General features: G+C 38.6%; 1 protein-coding gene across 2 annotated transcripts in view; it reads left to right on the top strand.

Moving 5' to 3' along the window:
- PDE8A (phosphodiesterase 8A) overlaps nt 1–18,523 on the top strand; it is a 127,359-nt gene that overhangs the window by 95,790 nt on the left and 13,046 nt on the right. For both annotated transcript variants that reach the window (XM_075159978.1, XM_075159977.1), the window contains exons 5-16: nt 558–615; nt 2,091–2,179; nt 2,412–2,490; nt 4,110–4,247; nt 9,631–9,719; nt 11,008–11,059; nt 11,160–11,202; nt 12,146–12,223; nt 13,482–13,552; nt 14,190–14,354; nt 17,009–17,057; nt 17,315–17,450. In XM_075159978.1, the coding sequence (XP_075016079.1) occupies nt 558–615; nt 2,091–2,179; nt 2,412–2,490; nt 4,110–4,247; nt 9,631–9,719; nt 11,008–11,059; nt 11,160–11,202; nt 12,146–12,223; nt 13,482–13,552; nt 14,190–14,354; nt 17,009–17,057; nt 17,315–17,450 (1,047 nt within the window). The remainder of the gene's footprint in view (nt 1–557; nt 616–2,090; nt 2,180–2,411; nt 2,491–4,109; nt 4,248–9,630; nt 9,720–11,007; nt 11,060–11,159; nt 11,203–12,145; nt 12,224–13,481; nt 13,553–14,189; nt 14,355–17,008; nt 17,058–17,314; nt 17,451–18,523) is intronic.

Below are 18,523 nucleotides of genomic sequence, written 5' to 3'. Positions count from 1 at the left end.
GTCTTTTAGTAGTTAGTATAGCCAAGTTTTTCAAAATTATTCAGATATATCATTTTAGGAGTATGTCATCCCAAAGTGACCCACTAGAAGGCACTGGGTAGGCAACACTAGAAAATCCATCCTCATTCAGGCATCTTGAGTTGGCCACCTGAGATTTGGTACACTCAGATAACAAGTCATTTCTTAAAACTTTGGCCATGTAGACTTTCAAGTGCATCTTTGACTAAGGACAGCATAAGCAACAAAGAATCCAGTACCAAAAAAGAAGGAATAGTCCAACAATCTAGGTAATTAATTTTTTTTCGTGAAGCATTAGATTTTTGTGATGAAAGCAGCTCATTACATGCAAAAAGGAAAATAGCATTTTGGCTTATCCATGCCAAAGATGAAAGCTTACAAAATCCACAAAAAATATGTTTTATTCATAGATCCTGTAAGGATGTAGCCATATTAGCCTTTGGTGTGACATCTGGGGTACAGGTATGTCAATGGCTTGTGAAACTGAGTCTCAGTTGATTACAGAAATAATCTCTGACTTTATCATCCTTCTTTAAAAGGCATGCTGATCGTGAAGAGTCATCAATATTGCCTCTGATCTCTGCTGGCTTCACAAGGGTATGTATGTGTTATACTCAACTAGGTTGCTCTGACATTTCAAAATTGCCATGCAAGAAACTATCCAAAAGTTTGGCTGTCAGTGACCATTTGTGTCAGTAATCCAACCTGTAAATCTTGTTCATGTTGCTCATTCTTATATATATACCAATTCTGAACTACCATATATCAGTAGAATTAGAATAATGCTGACTAAGTAGGTGGACATTCTCAGTAATATACGAAGTGGTGCTGAGACTTTTCTACTTTATACATTTATTTCAGAGTAAGTATATGATGCTCTGCTTGAAAAGTTGACATTGACAAAATTGACTAGTGACTATAGCAGAGCCAGAGAGCAGCTTGCAATGAACAACAGAATGTGCTGTGGGAAACCTCTTCTATCAAATGCCAATTCACATCTGAAAACAGGCTTCAGACACTGTCAAGTGCTATTATCTATTGTTTGGAAGCACCCGAAAAGTATTACGTTGAATCTGTTCCTTGGCAACTATTCCAATTAAGCAGGAAAGCTGCTTATTATTGCATCAGTTAAGTGGATTCCTCATTTCATTAAGCTGACAATGGAACAAAAATGTGCATGATTTACAGTGTGATTCGGAGTATTTGGTTGCACGCTCACCAGGTTTTTTGCTATCCCATCGCAATCCATTTGCATCTATTTGCTTATTTGTAGTAAGGTCCTAATACAGGAAGTGCTAGAGCCTGAAAATAACTGTACTTATATGTACAGAGTCATTCCAGTGAGCATATAAGTAATCTGACACAGGTTCTGAATTATTTATGGATCAGAGCCTTGGCGATGGGGCTAATGGCAAAGCATAGAAAATTTTGTTTAGCAGCCTTGATGTCGTGGCTTACCTTTGATAGTCAATCCTCCCTCCCAAACTATCAATGTCTATGGCAGTTTGCATGAGCAAAGATTTAACATTCAGTCTCATACCTGGTAAATATGAGATGTTTTAAAAAAACATCAAAGATACTGAGGTCATTGCTATACAAGCTCCAAAATGAATAATTGTATATGGCGGCAGGTATATTTGTCAGGAAGTTTTGCTTTCTTCTATGTATACAGTTTGGGGTATTAGCAACTGGAAACTCATAATAATCTCAAATTTTGATGACTTGAGACACAACATAATTTTTTCACTGTTATTTTAAATAAGTAGCATGAAAGCATATAACTTCATTAAAAGTAGATTATTTTATGTATTGATCATGCTGACAATCACAGAGAATAAACAGAATGGTTGAACCTCATCGTCATGAGGATCTGTGACCTTTTCAAAATGCAGTAACCTGAAGAATTTTACTAGTCCCAAAAAATAATCTCTCATGTTGCTTGTGTTACAACATGTTCATTTTTGGCATATCTACTCCTTTTTAATTCTTTATCAAGCAAAAGAAAACAGAGGTTCATACCGTTGAGTACGGAAATGTGTATTAATGAAATATATCTAACCTTTTATTTGCAGAGATATGTAGAAAATTCTAATATAATGGCCTGTTACAATGAGTTGATTCAGCTGGAATTTGGAGAGGTGCAGGCACAATTCAAACTAAGGTAATTTTACCAAAAACATTATCAGCAAAAAAATGCCGATTCAGCCACATCCTTAAAAGAGTATGTATTTTACTGTACTGTAGTTAATTATAGAATGTCAGTTAGCTGAAGAAAATATGTTAATCATTAAAGTGCAACTTTATTCAGTATGGAGTTGCAATACCTTATTGTCATATGCTATAAGAATTACGTGAATTAAATTTAATCAGATGCCTTTTTTTTTTGTCTCCAGGGCGTGTAATTCATTATTTACAGCATTAGAGAAAAGTCAAGAAGCCATTGAGATCACAAGTGAAGACCATGTAATACAGGTTTGTTCCAGTTATTTTTATAAGTACAGAAAATTGCTCTGTGGATTGACTGTATTTTATTTCATCCATTATTACATTTACTCTTTCTTACAGTACAAGAATCTAACCTAACTTAATGGTTCTAAAAAGATTGGAGTGAGTTTAGCTGCAGACTAGAATTTTCTCCATTTAAAGTATCTTGCATGAATCAAGTCAATTTTAAGGGAGGTTGTTGAATAAGGATTTTCTCTCTTGTTTTTATTTGTTGTAGTGATTCTTTTGTATCATAAATGAATGCAGCCACTGGCTTGTATGCATTCTTTTCCAAAAATATTGTATGTTAATTTGATGCTCTTGAAAAGCAAATCTAATTGATGTTCTATTTAAATACAAGTAGTACACTTTTTTTTTTTATTTTTTGCTTAAATCTGATACTGTTTGATGCATCGGAATTCTTGGGCCAACTGTTTTTGAATGTAATCCTCTCTTGAAAATTTTTTTTAAAAAGGGAAAACAAATTCTGCTTAGGTTTGCAGTCCTGAAAAACATCATCCTTCTAAGGGAGTTAGTTCCATCCCTAGCTACGAAGGCTGTGAGGAGTGATTTTATTATCAGTAAAGAGCTTGAGTCTAAGCCTCTGGGAGTTATAACATGCATATAAATTGTACCCTCTTGACCCAAATCTTGATAATGGCAATTTCATTGAAGGATGTGCCTTCTTCATCTCTTTTACAAAAATAACAGAACACACCCTGAAGTTGTTTTAAATATGTTTCTTCAGACCAAATTTTGTCCCTCTGCTGACAGCCCCAGAATATGAGAGAACCGACATGTGCAAGAGTCCTGGAGCTCCAGCAGGCAGGGCTTTCTCATGTAGGGGGGAACCTTTTGGAAGGAACCTTTAGGGGGGAGGCTTTAGGAGCAGAGGGCATCCAGTGGTACCCGTTTCAGTTCTCTAATATTGAAACATTTTAAGTTGTGAGTCATTCAGATGCTGTTATGACAGGACCTGTGTCTGTAACTCAGCTAGCGAAGCGGGTCACGAAGGTGTGGGCTATGGGTACCAGTCCTCAGTTTTGTTGGGTAAGGGCCACAGAATTGCAGCGAAATGCAACATTCAGTTCAGAGAGAAAGTTGCTTTATTAGACTTCACTTCTTCCAATCTGCTTGTCTGGGCTTTGCCTGGACAGGGCAATAGTGATGGTTGGCCCTTAGACACAATAAGATGATGAACTTGTCAATAGATAAGGTTAATATTCCTACGGTATCCCTCCATCTAATTTGTGATTTTTAGGAAGACTGAGTTAGGTTTGAGATTTATAGGTTTGAGAATTGACAGAGCTCATTTTTCAGGAATTTATGTTGTCTGTCTAAACTCTGTGAATATGTAATACTCAGCTGTTTCCATAATTTCCCTCTCTTTGCTCACATGCACACACTCTGCACAACTCTTCTAGCATGGACATTTCTGTTTTGCTTTACAAAGAAAAAAATGTAGGCATCTCTCTCATGAGCAGTGCATACAGAGATTTATTTCAGGCTGGGAAAGAGATCCCTTGGTTTCACAAACAGAAAAAAAGGGATTCTGTTGTGCTTTAAGTATTCTGTTGAATCGGTTTTTGTTTGTTTTTATTTCACAGTACGTCAATCCTGCTTTTGAAACAGTGATGGGCTATCAAATAGGTGAACTAATAGGAAAGGAATTAACAGAAGTGCCTATAAATGAAAAAAAAGCTGATTTCCTAGATACTATTAACTCCTGCATAAAGATAGGAAAGGTGAGTAATGGCATTGTATCACTTATCATTTTCTACCTGTAAAAGTTATTATTGTCCAAGAATGACACATGATGTAACTTGCAGCTTCACAGACACATAGCATTTGCAGCTTTCTTACTTAAACAAGAAGAGGAAGTAAAAAATGCTCATTTTTAAGGGCTTCTTTCCCTTTTCTTGCTTGGAAGAGGTACGTGTTTTATGAAAATAAGTGACTTGCTGTGTTTCTTTATAATATATGCTGTATGTAGCAAAAGATGTGGGAATACCAAAGAGAAACGGAATGGATGCACGTTACCAGTGTGATGTAAATGAGAAAAGAACGATGTTGAAGTATTTCAGCATGAAATGTGGAAGCTGATTTACAAGTTCAGAGTGTAAAAATATCAGAAGAGACATTTGCAATATCACTTGAGAGTGATAGGCAGTGTCAGCTGCCAGCTGCCAATGTCTTTTATTCTCTAATGACATGGGAGCTGTCTAATGTATTTCCATTAGAAATGTTTGTTGCACCAAGAAAGTGCATGAGGAAGTGCAGCTGGCTTCAAGGGAGATCATTACAGAGAGACGTTACTGTTTGCCTGGTAGCTCCACGATGTTCCTTTGGGACTGTTGTGGCTGTAGTGTGAGGATCCATCTAGGAGCTTTCATTTGCATTTTGACAATGAAGCGTAAATGCTTCTGATGTCATTGAACATGTCATAGTACCTTATAGAAAAAAGACCACACAAAGAGATTTGGGAATTGGTGTGTTTGCAGATGCGTCATGGCCCATGCTCAGACCTGAGTCAGGATAGGTAGTTGGATCACACTGACTGTCCGCGGGGAAGCAGCATGTTATTGACACAGAGCAGGGAGGTGCTGAAGTGAATCACGGCACTCTGTGTATCTAGGCAGTGATGCAAAAGCAGGGATGCAAAGTTGTGATGAGTCATACTCTGTAAATCAGAGTACTAACACAAGCATTCATCAACAAAAGCTGCACTCGAGCTGGGTGCAGATTGCATGTGCATTTCAACAAGAATATGTCACTCATTTCTACATGTATTGGTCTTTTGAAAGAGACCCCAGCAATAGACAATAGCTTGGATTATGGTGCTTCGCACCTCTGTTGCCTGACTGAAATTATTTCAGTAAACGTGTGTAAGACAAAACTGATGTTAGGATGGAGTATTTATTAAGTTATAATTCAAATACATTAGATGTGTCAGGCTCTAAATCCACAACATCAATTCTCAAGATATGAAGTGATCAAATTTTTAATATTTTAGTGTGCTAATAAAAATGTCTTTAATAACGGAAATATATTTTACTCTATGAATGATAGAAATCTAACCCTAATCCATCTCTTTCCTTGCCCTTATTTTACTCCTGGCTGTAGGACTTCCAACTGTGAGGGCTAATGAAATACTACTTGCTTAAACCTGTCTATCCGGAACAGCTTAAGCTGTTTTAGGTGGATATATTCTGTTTATATGTTTTTTGTATTTCCCTTTGGAACATTTCATAGTATGCAATCTATGTAGCCTTACATTTACATATTAATAGAAAAATGAATTGCAAATTAAATTCTTACAGGAAGTATTTGCGAGTAGAGGTTAACTGTGCGGAGCAACCCTTGAAATGCTGCAGCATTTTGAAGGTGCTTTAATTTGAAATCATTTGTGTCAAGACGTTACAGCATTTTCAAAGGTGCCTAACTTGTGGCTGGATCATTCTGACATCATTTGTATGTTGTTTTCAGGCTTGTGATTTCTTTATATCCTAAATGTAAAAGCCTGCTTCCCATTACAATATATAGGCTATATATTGCCTACTGTAGGTTATAGCATACCAAAAAAGCCAGCTGTCTACTACTGTGATATCCTCCTGTCAACAGGTTTGGCTTTTCTGTTTCGAACAAACGTGGTAATACAACAAAAATAATAGAAAGCAAGATTTTCTGATCTTCAGAAAAATGTAAGCTGTATAAAATCTACCTCTAGTCTTTAAATAGAATTTAGGAAGATGAACTCTTGCAGCATGCCCTTCTTGTGCTGACAAACATAGCGCTGTGAGCAAGTTCAGTATATCCAAACAAAAGTTTATAGGCATTATACACAAAAATTGCTAATTGCATGGTACATAGGGATTCTTGGGTCACAACGTTGTTTCTCTTAGCAAAAACACTATCTCTGGAAGTTCATTTTCTGTTATTACAGCTGGCTGTAATTTGCAAGAAGCCAGCATTATTGAAAGGCATTTTCACCCATCCATACTTGAGGAGTTAAAAAAAAAGTTGTACTTTCTTCATTCTTCTGTTTCATGATTCAAATTACATCCATTAAGATGAAATGTGCAATTCTGACTAGAATTCTTGCTGCCTCTGATTGCTGCAGTTTGACACAACGCTCTTTATCTTAGTTTTGCTTTTTCTGAAGTGAGATAGATAGCTATCGATAGATCAGACAAGACACGCAATTCCTCTCACTCCTTGGGAATTATTTGCAAGATAGCTATCTTTACAGAGGGGTGGGAGAGCGATCACGCTCTATGATAATGGTCTATGGCAATTCCTTCCTAACTCAGCCTTACTTTCTGTGAGATTGTTTTCATGACATCTTGTGTTTATTTTGGCTTGCTCTGTTTTCTACAAGTAGCTTGCTGAACTTTGCTGTCTAGTGCAAGAAGCCCCAATCTAACAGGAAGACTGAACTGGGGGATTACTTACTATGCGTGTATGAGTCCTCAGTGGATAGATGCATGCCACGGCCACCTTAATGAAGTTTGAAACCTCAGCATTGATTCACTCTATAAAGGGTGCCACCATTTTTTTTACTGTGTATGGTTTTTACTCTGCATTCTGTCCCAGCACACTGTGTAATGTAGACATAACGGTGAGCTTGACTGGCAGCACATCTTGTGAAGTAGCTCTTCTCTAGTGGATTGCTGACAGAGGCTCTGTGAGAGAACATATGGTGTTCTTAAAATATGTTTAAGTAACGTCTCTGGAAGAACTTCACCTACCAGCAGGAGTTTGGCTTGGACCTCCTATTTCTCAGAATTCTGCTGACCTTTTCCCTCACATATCTGCTGCCACAGTTTCACAGGTTTTAGAAATTCACAAGTTGAAAAATCGATCTGTTGACTAAGAAGAACACATTAGTGAATAACCTGTCTTGAAAAGGATGCACTTTCAATGCGGGAATTATCCAATCTGTACCTTATGACTTCACCCCTTTGTGCATATTCGGGGTTTATTACCTGGGTTAGAGATCGATTACTCATCTCTGCCTCATCCTGGTTGTCAGGAAACTATTGATATGCATACTTTTAATTATGAGAGCATTGAATTTTGTGATGTTTGCTTTATCTTCATTTGTATTCCTCATGCAGCTCACAGGAGAAGATATTATGCTCGCTTCACAATTTGTTATGCACAGTTCTTTTCCCCAACAGATCCTCGGAAAAGCCTTTCATATTTTTTTCTGCGCAGCCTGTCACCATGCAGCTCTCTGCGGGCTGGAGTCTTTATTTGCTGGCTCCATCAACATAAATGCAAAACTGTTCTCTCTGTACCTGTGCTCTGGCCTGCTTGACTGCAAGATCTGTCAGTCTAACATAAATAAATCTGTATCATGTGCCTCATGAAGGTATTTTCACATACGTTTGTAAGATCTGATCTACAGTCTGTTGAACTCAACTGAAAGAGAGCAATGGCATGGGTAGTTTGTATTAAGTGAATATGCAATATGGAATCAATTATTTATTAATCACTTGGTATTTATTAGATGCCCAGCTCAAAATATGCATCTATTGGTCTATTAAAAAAGACCACCAACAACTATTCTAGGGATGGAAACGTGTAGGCAAGATTGTGAATCTTGTCAGCTGCCAGGTTACAAAAGTCTGGCTCTGTTGGAAAGTTACTGGCCTCTGTGCGGCTGCCAGAAATGAAAGGGGGAGACCCAGGGTTCCCAAATTTTGCTTTCCCTGAGTTTTCCTAAATAGCCCTGTGAGGGGGCAACTCCAGTGCAGGCACCACACGCAAGGGGAGACCCGGGGAGGTCCGTCAGTGTTGTGGTATGTGTCTTGGCTGTGGTATTATTTGTAGTGCAGTTTGAGAAGCAGCAGCAGCGTGGTGAGGGAATTGGGAGGCAGCCACAGGTAAGGGCCCGTCCCCGGCGTGTGCTGAAGCCCCGTTTAGCCATGTCTGCGTGTGTCGGCGTGGGAGCTCTCCTGCTTCACAGCCTGGGTGTGAGCTCCGCTGCAGGGAGGTGGTTTGGGGCTGGGTGTTAGACCATGGTGGTGCCTTCTGGATTTAAAATCTCTAAATAACAAAAGTGATTGTTTTAACAGTATTTCATTTAAAAGCATGTCTTAAGCAAGGGAGAAGGGACGTTTCCCGAGAAATGAAAAAGAAAAGAGGCTCTGCACTAGAAAGAAATGTCTCATTTCCAGAAGAAAAAAAAGACTTCTCACTGCAAAATGAAAAATTCCTTTCCACCCTGTCTTTTTTTCCCCATTTATGAATTTTATCAAAAAACAATGATACTGGCAGTGACAATTTGATACTTGAAAAATTGTCTACTTAAATGTGATCCTGAAACCAGAGTGCTTTTAGAGGGGAGATCAGCAGATGGGAGGCAGAATCCAGTAGCTATTCTGCTAGGCTCTCTTTTGCTTTAAAAAAGCCAGGATAAATCTCTGCCGCTTTTTGAGACTGAACTGACAGTGTAGAAAGTAAATGTGCTAGGAAACCGAAGCGCTTTTAGTCACAGATGTGTTTAATGTTAACCAGTGATAAGACTTCCCAGCTCTGCAGGAGAGACGATGCAGCCCAGAAGTGAAGGCGGACAGGTCGGCATAATGGTTTCTCACCAACCTTCCTGTCCTGGGAGGAGTCAGCGCAGTCAGGAAGAAAGTCAGGCAGGTCAGCGTAGCAGTCCCAGCCATGTGGTGCGTGGTGCTGGGGCAGGGCAGGGGGAGCCCCGCACTGTTAGAGTCTGCAGGCGCTCCCGGAGCCTCTGGGGGACTCTTGCTCCAGGCAGAGGCTGGTCCGAGCTCTCACTCTTGCGGTGGTCTTTGCTAGGTCTCCCCCCAGTGACCCCCAACATCACTGAGGTAGGATTGGGAAGAGAATATGTGGTTCTGATTCCCACAGCACTGAGGTTTGGCTGTTGCCATCAGGGAACTCACAGGCTGCCCCTCTGGAAGTTCTCTGTGCATTGGCAGCCACACAGTGACCTACAGATTAGTTACAGGGGAGAAATTTGAGGGTAAGCACAGTTTAACCAGTCCTGACTGGTTTTGTATTGTAAGACAGCTTTCAATGAAAAAAGATATGAAGCTACAGCTTCTCTTCCTGTTTTATCTGAATTTCCTTCCACTTGAATTCCTTTTTCAGGAATGGCAAGGAATGTACTATGCGAAAAAGAAAAATGGAGATAGCGTACAACAAAATGTGAAGATACTACCTGTCGTTGGACAGGGAGGGTAAGTATGAAAGCTAAAGCCATGATTTAGGTCTGAATCAAGACTCAGTTTAGAGTTTAGTTGCTTTCAGCAGAGATGGGATTATCCTGTTACTGAGTATAAAGGAAACTTATGGAAGGAAGGGAGCCTCAAACCTCTGCATTTAATTCCTTGGGGCAAAATCAACTTTACATGCTGTGTGCAGGGAAAGCGAAATTCTCCTAATTCTCCCCCAAAAGGAGCCAGAGATCCAGATGTGCTCACTTGTGACTCTTACTCTTCTAATACTCCCTGAAGTGCAAGTGCACCCTCTTCTCTTTCTGTGCATTGTGTTGGGACCTCGAGGACCTACGTCCTGTTCCACGGTGCACCTGTGCTATGTCCCTCCGTGCTCACCTACTCGTGGCTGTTGCCGAGCGTCTTTATGTGATGAGGTTACTGTGTGCTTTGATCCTGGTCAAAATTCAAGCATGTCTTGATTTTTGTGCAACTTCCACTTGGTCCCCAAATAGAGCATTTGGAGCACACAGGTGTATGTTAGTTATTGGTACATTTATGATGACTCCTTCTATACTATATTGGGAAAGAAAGTGGATCAGCTTGTATGCAGTAGTAGTTTCAAAGCCCTCTAAGGCAAAATGAACATTAATTAAAAGCACAGCACGTTATCTTCCAGACTTGGCTGAGACAATTGTTTAGAAAGCTGTGTCTTCATGAAGGAAAGGCCAAATGCAGCTTCTTCATGCATTCTTTTCCTAAAAAAAAAGTGGTTTGGGTTGATTTCATCCCTGGAAGTAATTCATGTTCTCTACTCTCCATCAATAGAGTGAAAACATATTTTCAGCTTAAAATGCCAAACTTGTAAGACAAATATGTATTACATACATTGCTACTTATGGAACAATTTTAGCCCATTTCAAGCTGGCTTAGAAAGTTTCCTGGTAATCAAGGGTCTAGTTTTCAGTTTGATTGCTCTATCCCTAAATCCTATAGAAGGTTTTGATTGTTGGACTGCACTGTTGCATGTTTCGCATTTATATCATACCTGAAACATCCTACAGTAACCCAGAAGAAGCTGGGGGGGGAGGGCCAGAGAGAAAGAGGAGGAGACAATCTTTGCAAAAGATGCTTCCATTTTGTATTCCCCATCACGTGCAGAACTGTGGTTTTTTTTCCATTCTCAGCTGAGCCTTCCTGCCAGAACAGGATTTGTCCTATATTAGTTTGTTGCTCTTAACCATTTTGTGTATCAGCACTGAATTAGAGCTGAGGCTTGGATGGGAATTAACACACTGTTTTTTGCCTACAGAAAGATTAGACACTATGTGTCAATTAGTAGACTGTGCAATGACAACAATAAGGTAAGTGAAAATAGTGCTATGCTTGCTTTAGTTTGAGCCCTAAATATTACAAAATAATGGGAAAGTTCTGACTAACTGGCTTTCTCATACTAAATTGTAGGCAGAGAAGACATGTGAACGTGTTCAGGCTGAATCTCAGACAGGTATGACACATCTCTTCTGTCCTAATAAGCGGAGAACGTACCTAGGGAAAGAATAAAGCCCATTGTTAGTGATCTGACTGAAAATCACAGTTGCACAGGACAGCTAGTGATAAGCTGGGAATCCAGCTCAAAAGGCAGGAAAATAAATACAAGCCCTCTCTACCTGCTCCATTTGTTTTAGAAGTGATATATAGCAACTCACCCTTGAAAATGCACTAATAAGGCCCCAAGGTGGTATTGTGGTGTTGCTGGATTCAGTGTCACATTTCAGTTGTAGGTAGTGGATCCCTGTGACAAAATTAGAAATACGAAGGATGCTGTCTAGTCGTCATGTTGCTGTGGCTGGTCTGTAGCTAATGGCATGTATGTTTGCATTGCTTTTAACTGTATTGAGGGAGATTTGCATGTGGGTGGAAATGAGGATGACCAACGCTACCATTCACCCTCATCCCACATATCAAGACTTCAATTAAGACATCCTTGGCACCCATGCTGCAGGTACTTGTTAACTGTAGCCTTGCTAGCACAGGTTGTATCTGTTGGGAGTCCGTAAGGGACCTAGGATGCATTGCCTGGTTTGCTAGCGTGTAGTCTACTTTGGTCCACCAGTTCTATGTGGCAGTTGTTACTTGAGTGAGCTCAGGTGTGTTGCACGAGTTGTATTCACAACTACAATTGTGTCACTGTGTTGAGAGGAACTTTCCCCTCCACACTGTTAGATCCATTCTGCAAAAACACTTAGGCATGTTCTGCTAAAGAACATGACTGGGTTCATGACAGTGTAATTGGGCGAGAGTTTAAAAAGGAGCTTTCATTGGCTCTCATCTGCTGAAGCATTGTGGTAAATGTCCCTCAGCTGCTATCAGGCTTTCTCTGAGTTTCAGTTCCTTTAACATACATCTTAGGCACAACTTAATGTCATTGTACATCATTTTCTCCACAGATATTCAGACTTGCAGACACAAAGACAGGAGGAAAGGATCCCTAGATGTCAGATCCACAACATCACGAGGGAGTGATGGTATGTTAAACAAGTAGTTTTTTCTGATTTCTATATATATTCAGATTTTTGTGTGCAAACATACATACACATACAAATATAGGTAAGTATGTATGTGTGTACATATACACATAAACACACGAGAATAAAATAGCAAGTCATCAATTCATGAACAACTTTACATTTGTCAAATAGCCCCATTTTCTCTTGAACTACTTTTGAGTCTTTTTTTGAACCAGTGGAGAATGGAAGACTATTGTCTACCATCCTGCATGGAAGACCTCATGAGATTCAACACAGATACTTTCAAGTACAAATGGCAAACTCTAAACCTAACAAACTATTACATTTCTTACCTCTCCTCTTGATAAAAATATGATAATTTTTTTACGGATTTTGTTTTCTTTTCACTGTGTTGTATTTTGCTCCATTAGATCACCCCAGACTTGATAGATGAGTCACATATTTAAAACTGTTGCTGATACTTACATGATTTTGTTAAAGCATACATCATTACAGTCTAGGTGGCATACACTAGTGAAACATGGAAATAGCTCTGTGGCAGTGAGAATACGATCATGTTCCCATATAGCAAAAATAGCATTATTCTTCTTCTTAAGAGCTGCTCATCACAAAGAGTAACAGACATGTGTCTGCATTTTATAGGTAGCACAACATAATTATCCAGAAAAATCCCATCTTGGCTTTTTGTCTACAGAACCAAAATTGCTAACTGATATAAAACATTTGTTTTTCAATTTCCAGTGAATAATAGGCCAGAACCTCTGCTGTTTTAATTTGGCATAGCTATCTTCACTTCAAAGGAGCTTCACTGATTTACCTCAGTTTGGAAGCTGACTCATTATGACTTGTCATGTTGCATCAGGCAGCACAAGTAGATATATCCTGTCATAACCCAAGTGCAAGAGTTACCTACCTGTGCCTGCCAGTTTACACACACAGGCACTTGTATAGTCTTTTAACTGAGTTTTTAATTGAATATTTTAATCAGTTAAAATGAAAAACCAAAGCCATGATTTTGCCAGGCTGTTACAGCTACTTATCTCTAATCTGGGATATCAGTGGTTCAGCAAGCATCTCTTTGCACCTGTGTGTCCCCAGCATAACAAGCATGTGTATGCATTCTGCAATAGATTGCCTGTGAAGGGCACAGCAGGGTAAGCGGTTCAGAAAATGAATCAAGATTTCGTGGCTGAGTCCTTCTGTCGTGCCTTGTCACGGAAATCAGGATACAAATTCTGCTTTGTTTTCCACACAGGCAGCTCACAAAGGCGGCACTCTTCTATGGCGAGGATACATTCCATGACTATTGAAGCACCCATCACTAAGGTAAGGTGTACTATCACTAGCTGTTGTCAGTTGTGCTGTACTGGAATACTGGGGCACAAGGCTCCAGTACAGCATCCAGACTGAGGAGCAAGGGAGCACTGGCCTCTGGTGCAACTTCCCCCGTTCCACCTGCCTACTGGTGGAGCTCCAAAAAGCCAGATGCTCTGAACAAAGTTATCCCGAGCCTGCTTAGCCAAGTGCCCTCCATGTGGTCAGCCATTGCTTGACCCTTTTTAAGGACTTTTGCCTATGTGAAGAAGGGACTAGAGTTCCTCCTCCTTACTTACGCATTGTAAACTGCCTTTTGAAACCATTCAAGGATTTGGCAAAAATCAGCTCTTTAATAAATTGAGAGAGGCAAATGGTTATATTAAATCCATTCAGAGACTTTTTGAGGCTGTGCCTTGAACGGGAAAGTCATTAATAAGACTGCTGTCTTTAAGGCCACGATCTTGTTCCCAGAGTCAGTAGCAAACATCAGTGTTTTATTAACATCCCTTTCATTTTGATTTTCCCACATGTGGATTAAAGTTGTAGATCTCATTTATTTGCTATGAGTTTTCCATAGTAATTGATGAGTGTCTCTGTTCTTTCTTAAATCACTTCTAAATTCAAAACATGTCTAATGCTAAACTAGGTAATAAACATCATCAACGCTGCACAAGAAAGCAGTCCCATGCCAGTTGCAGAAGCTTTAGACCGCGTTTTGGAGATTTTAAGAACCACTGAATTGTACTCTCCACAACTGGGGACAAAAGATGAGGATCCACATACAAGTGACCTCGTTGGAGGGTTAATGACAGTAAGTACATATTGCCACAAACAGCTATTGATTAATGTTCCACTGCCTGATTTTCCCAGTTACTCGATCCTTATCATCTGGCATGTGCTTTGCCTCTACAATGCCAAATTTTCAGGAAAAACTGTACACCTCTTTTTGTGGATTTTTTCCTCCTACATTAATAATGTAGCTCTGAAAATGGGAAGAAAATTGACCAGTCCCTTTGAAGCATTAGTTTTGCTAGAAATGGAAAGGAAAACCAATTCTTTTTTCAATGTGATTCATTTTAGAAAGGTCTAGATGGGAGGGGAAAAAAGAAAGATAGCTGGACACTTGTATTTATTAATTAGGATTAGAATGGCATGTTTTGGGGACTTTTCAGTGTATAGAGAGAATGTATTTTCAAAAGAATGCAAAATACATATTTTTGTTGCTATTTCTTGGATTATATTTGTACCTGTAGAGACTCATAGAAAGATCAGAGTGCTTTGAGCTAGAAACATGAGTGTTCATGTATTAAAACACACCATGCTCCACAGAACTCGTAATTTAAATAAGTAAGGCAAGAAAAAGACTGAAGAAGGCATGTATTATGTTGTTATGTTATGAAAAGAGGAATGGGCGCATTGGAAAAAGAAGCGTTGTACCGAAAGTTGAACAAAGGGCACGTAGCGAAGCAAGAATTGAACTCAAACCTTCAGGAGTCTGACCCTCCTAATAATAACTAGATGAACTTGGATGAATGTTACCTGTGCCTTAAGGATATGTGTTTCCATTAGTCTGTACGTTGCATATAAAAGGCTACCTCAGGAAAAAATTTGACAGTGTGTTGGATGCAGAAAGGCTCACAAGATGTGAGCTTTTCAGAGATGTCTCTGGGCTATTATTCTTCCATGCTATAACTATCAAGACTCCTTTGCAGTATCTATAAGAATCTTGAAACAGTTTATATGTATTTTTCCCTTTTAAAATACCACAACAAATATCTAATCAGGAGAAACATATGAGAGACTTCAAGAATTCCAGGAGGAGAACTGAATGGTTCATATAGGGTTGAATTTACTAACTCAGTAGACAAAGTATATTGTTACCTTGACTGTAGAAGAATATTGATACATATATTCATCCATTTAATCATTAGAGTCTCAAAGTGATTTTTTTTCTCCTGCTGAATACACACAGTCCATAAACTCAACTGTTTTCTCCTTTTCGTGGATTGTTGATTCTTACATACATTTGTATTCTGACTGTATTCAGTACATGGTCCCAGAACATGTAGGTAACAATATTGCAAAATACAAAATCCTTACTAAAAATAAAACAAAGGCAATAGAGCAATAGAAAAGCTGAGAAAATCCATTTGAGAGCATGAAGGTATATGGTATAGTATGAGTTTTAAAATGATCTGGGAGAAACATTTTTCCAGCAAAGGGTCTGTTGAAAACAGAATCACATTATTCCATTTCATGTTCAGAAGTTATGTCTGAGTAGGGGAACAAGTAGTAGGTTATTGGATTTGAACTCTCAAGCAGAATTCATGATGGGAAGGGCTTGGAGGGATTTGGAGTTCAAAGATGGATTTGCCAGATACAATTACACCTGCTATTTCAACTCTTAAAAAACTAATCTTTGATTCTAAGTGATAGACAGCATCTGGTGTCCTAAATATTTGTGTCATAGCAGTGCTATTGAAGAGTCACTGGGCCAGTTATAGGAGTAGTACTCCCTTTCCTTTTAAATCACAAAACTCCAGACTAATTTACTTACAAATGTGAAAATAAAAATGAGATATAACAATTCTTTTAAGTGCAGACATTGCATGTTCAGATATAGCATCCACATTTACTTCTGCTATCCTTTGGGTGCCTAACATTGTTAGTAAGGTACATTCAGAAAGATTTTCTTTTTTAATAACTGTTTTTTTACAGCATGGGCTAAACATTAATGTGCAGTAACTAACAGCTGCATACATCAAAAGAGCAAGCAAGATTTGGGCCACAACATTTAGAATTATGAGCTGAAAAGTAAATATTTAAATACATCGTTCTGTTAGTTTTAATCCTTCGTCTCAGTTTGCACATCTAGGCATCATGTCAGAATTAAGCCTAGGTGGCACTGAATTGGAGAATAAACAAGCATACATTCTTCTTTGATAGAAGGGAAGCCTCAGAATAATTTGTTGCTCTGCAATCCCACCAACAAATCAGGAGATTCTTATGCTGCTGAGGTGACCTCCTCTGCCAATACTAGGGAGAGGAGAGCAGAAGCATGTCTCCATCCATTCCCTCCACCACCCACCTTTGCTTGTTGATGGGAAGTATGTGGACATACCATGTCTGGTTTGTGGCACACATCCAAAACCTGTGTGTGTGTTGTCCAGGCAGAGGTGGATGTGAGGCTGTAATTCCAGACCTCCATCTGCACCTGAGAAATTTGAGTTTTTACCTGTCTGAGTTCATATTGTATCCCATATCTTGCAGTTTCTTATCCATTATGAATTGTATGTAAAACAGGCAAATCTTAACAGTACACACAAATAAGGGAGAGGCAGCTTTGATGACTGTGACAGGTTGCAGTCAGGCTTCTCTGAAGTCATTGTGCTACTATTTGGTGTCATCATCTTATAGACCTTTTGTACAATACCGTGCATTTAACTCTTAACTTTTATTGAACAGGATGGTTTACGAAGATTATCAGGGAACGAATACATATTGTCAGCAAAACGTAAGTTTTAATTTGGCGGTTACTGAGATATTAAAACATGTTAAGAAATGTAAGAAACAGGGGAAATGTGATCAGATATAATAATTATTTGGTTTTGTTTTATTTTTATGTATAAGCGTTGTTCTGCAGCGTTACTGAGCTTTATAGAAATGAGAGTTGCCAGGCGTTACTACAGAAAAGAAACACGTACATTGAGTAAAAGTGTATCTCAGGGTTATTAATAGTGATCTGCAAATCAGATCTGTTTTCCTCAACAGAAACTCATCAGGTTGCTGGCAGTTTGATCTCTCCAATCTCCCTCAATGACATACCCCCACGGATAACACAGGCAATGGAAAATGAAGAACACTGGGATTTTGATATCTTTGAACTTGAGGCTGCCACCCATAAAAGGTCAGTAAACTCAAGAGCTTGTAAACTGAAGTTGCTGAAAACTGACTTAAATGTCATCCTGTAACCAGCTCTTTAATTTCTCTACCTGTGCTTTTAAAATGGAATTACTTTTATTTTCAAAGTCAAATGCTTGAAATTTTCTCATTGTCATTTCTAGTTGTGTATGAACCCATTAAATATCTTCTGTTTCATCATACACTATTTCCTGCAGATTCCCAGTGGATGTAAGTGAAGATTATATATCTTTGATATGGTATAATAACAAACAACATCATTTTAAAAGCCTTCCTTTTCTGTTCTCAATAATAGAAAAGTTCTACAAATCAAATTGTTTTCTTGTGGGGATTCAAATTCAAATTATGGCCAACTACAAACAGAGTCAACATGCTGGTCTTAATTTGATCTGTTGATACAGATCATGTTTTATTTTCTCTCCATGTAATTGGCTAATTTTTATTCCTAAACAGTTCAAATACAGCTTTTCAGCAGAATTCCTGAATTATGCCTTTCTCTGGGATTAGAGGAAGGTCTTTACTCTAAAATCTTGGCAGGCTACATTTTATGTATAAGATTAACTGAAGAATATTTACTTATAAAAAGTAGGGCATACCAATTTCTATCACAGAAGTTTTCGAAAGCAGATCAGCAGTTTTGATAGACTGTACTTCATTAGTAGCAAATGCTCCCACTAAGACCGTAAATAGATCTTTCTGTTTAAATCCTTGTTTTTATTTTCTGATGCCTATCAAAAGTTCTCCTTTGGGTCTAGTTTCATGTATCATGCTTTGTCTTAGCTTAAAGCTTCTATGAGACACTAATTTGGAGGCTAGATCCTGCAATGAATTGACTGTCTTAAACCCTCGTCAAAATCCCAGATCTGTAAGAGCTTTGAAAGGTATTAAAAAACAATCTCTAAGAAAGATATCAGGCATTTAGTTAACATATATGCACTTCATTTTTAGACCATGGTTTTATAAGCCAAAAAAAGTGGAAAAAAAATCAGTTCTTTATTCTTCTTTAAAGTTATTTTATTGTAAGTGAATAAATTTGCATCCAGTTACTTTAGGTTTTTT

This window comes from Calonectris borealis, chromosome 11 (assembly GCF_964195595.1).
Source record: "Calonectris borealis chromosome 11, bCalBor7.hap1.2, whole genome shotgun sequence".
NCBI lineage: Eukaryota > Metazoa > Chordata > Aves > Procellariiformes > Procellariidae > Calonectris > Calonectris borealis.
Note: the sequence above shows the minus strand (reverse complement) of the source record. Positions and strands in the feature narration are given on the sequence as shown.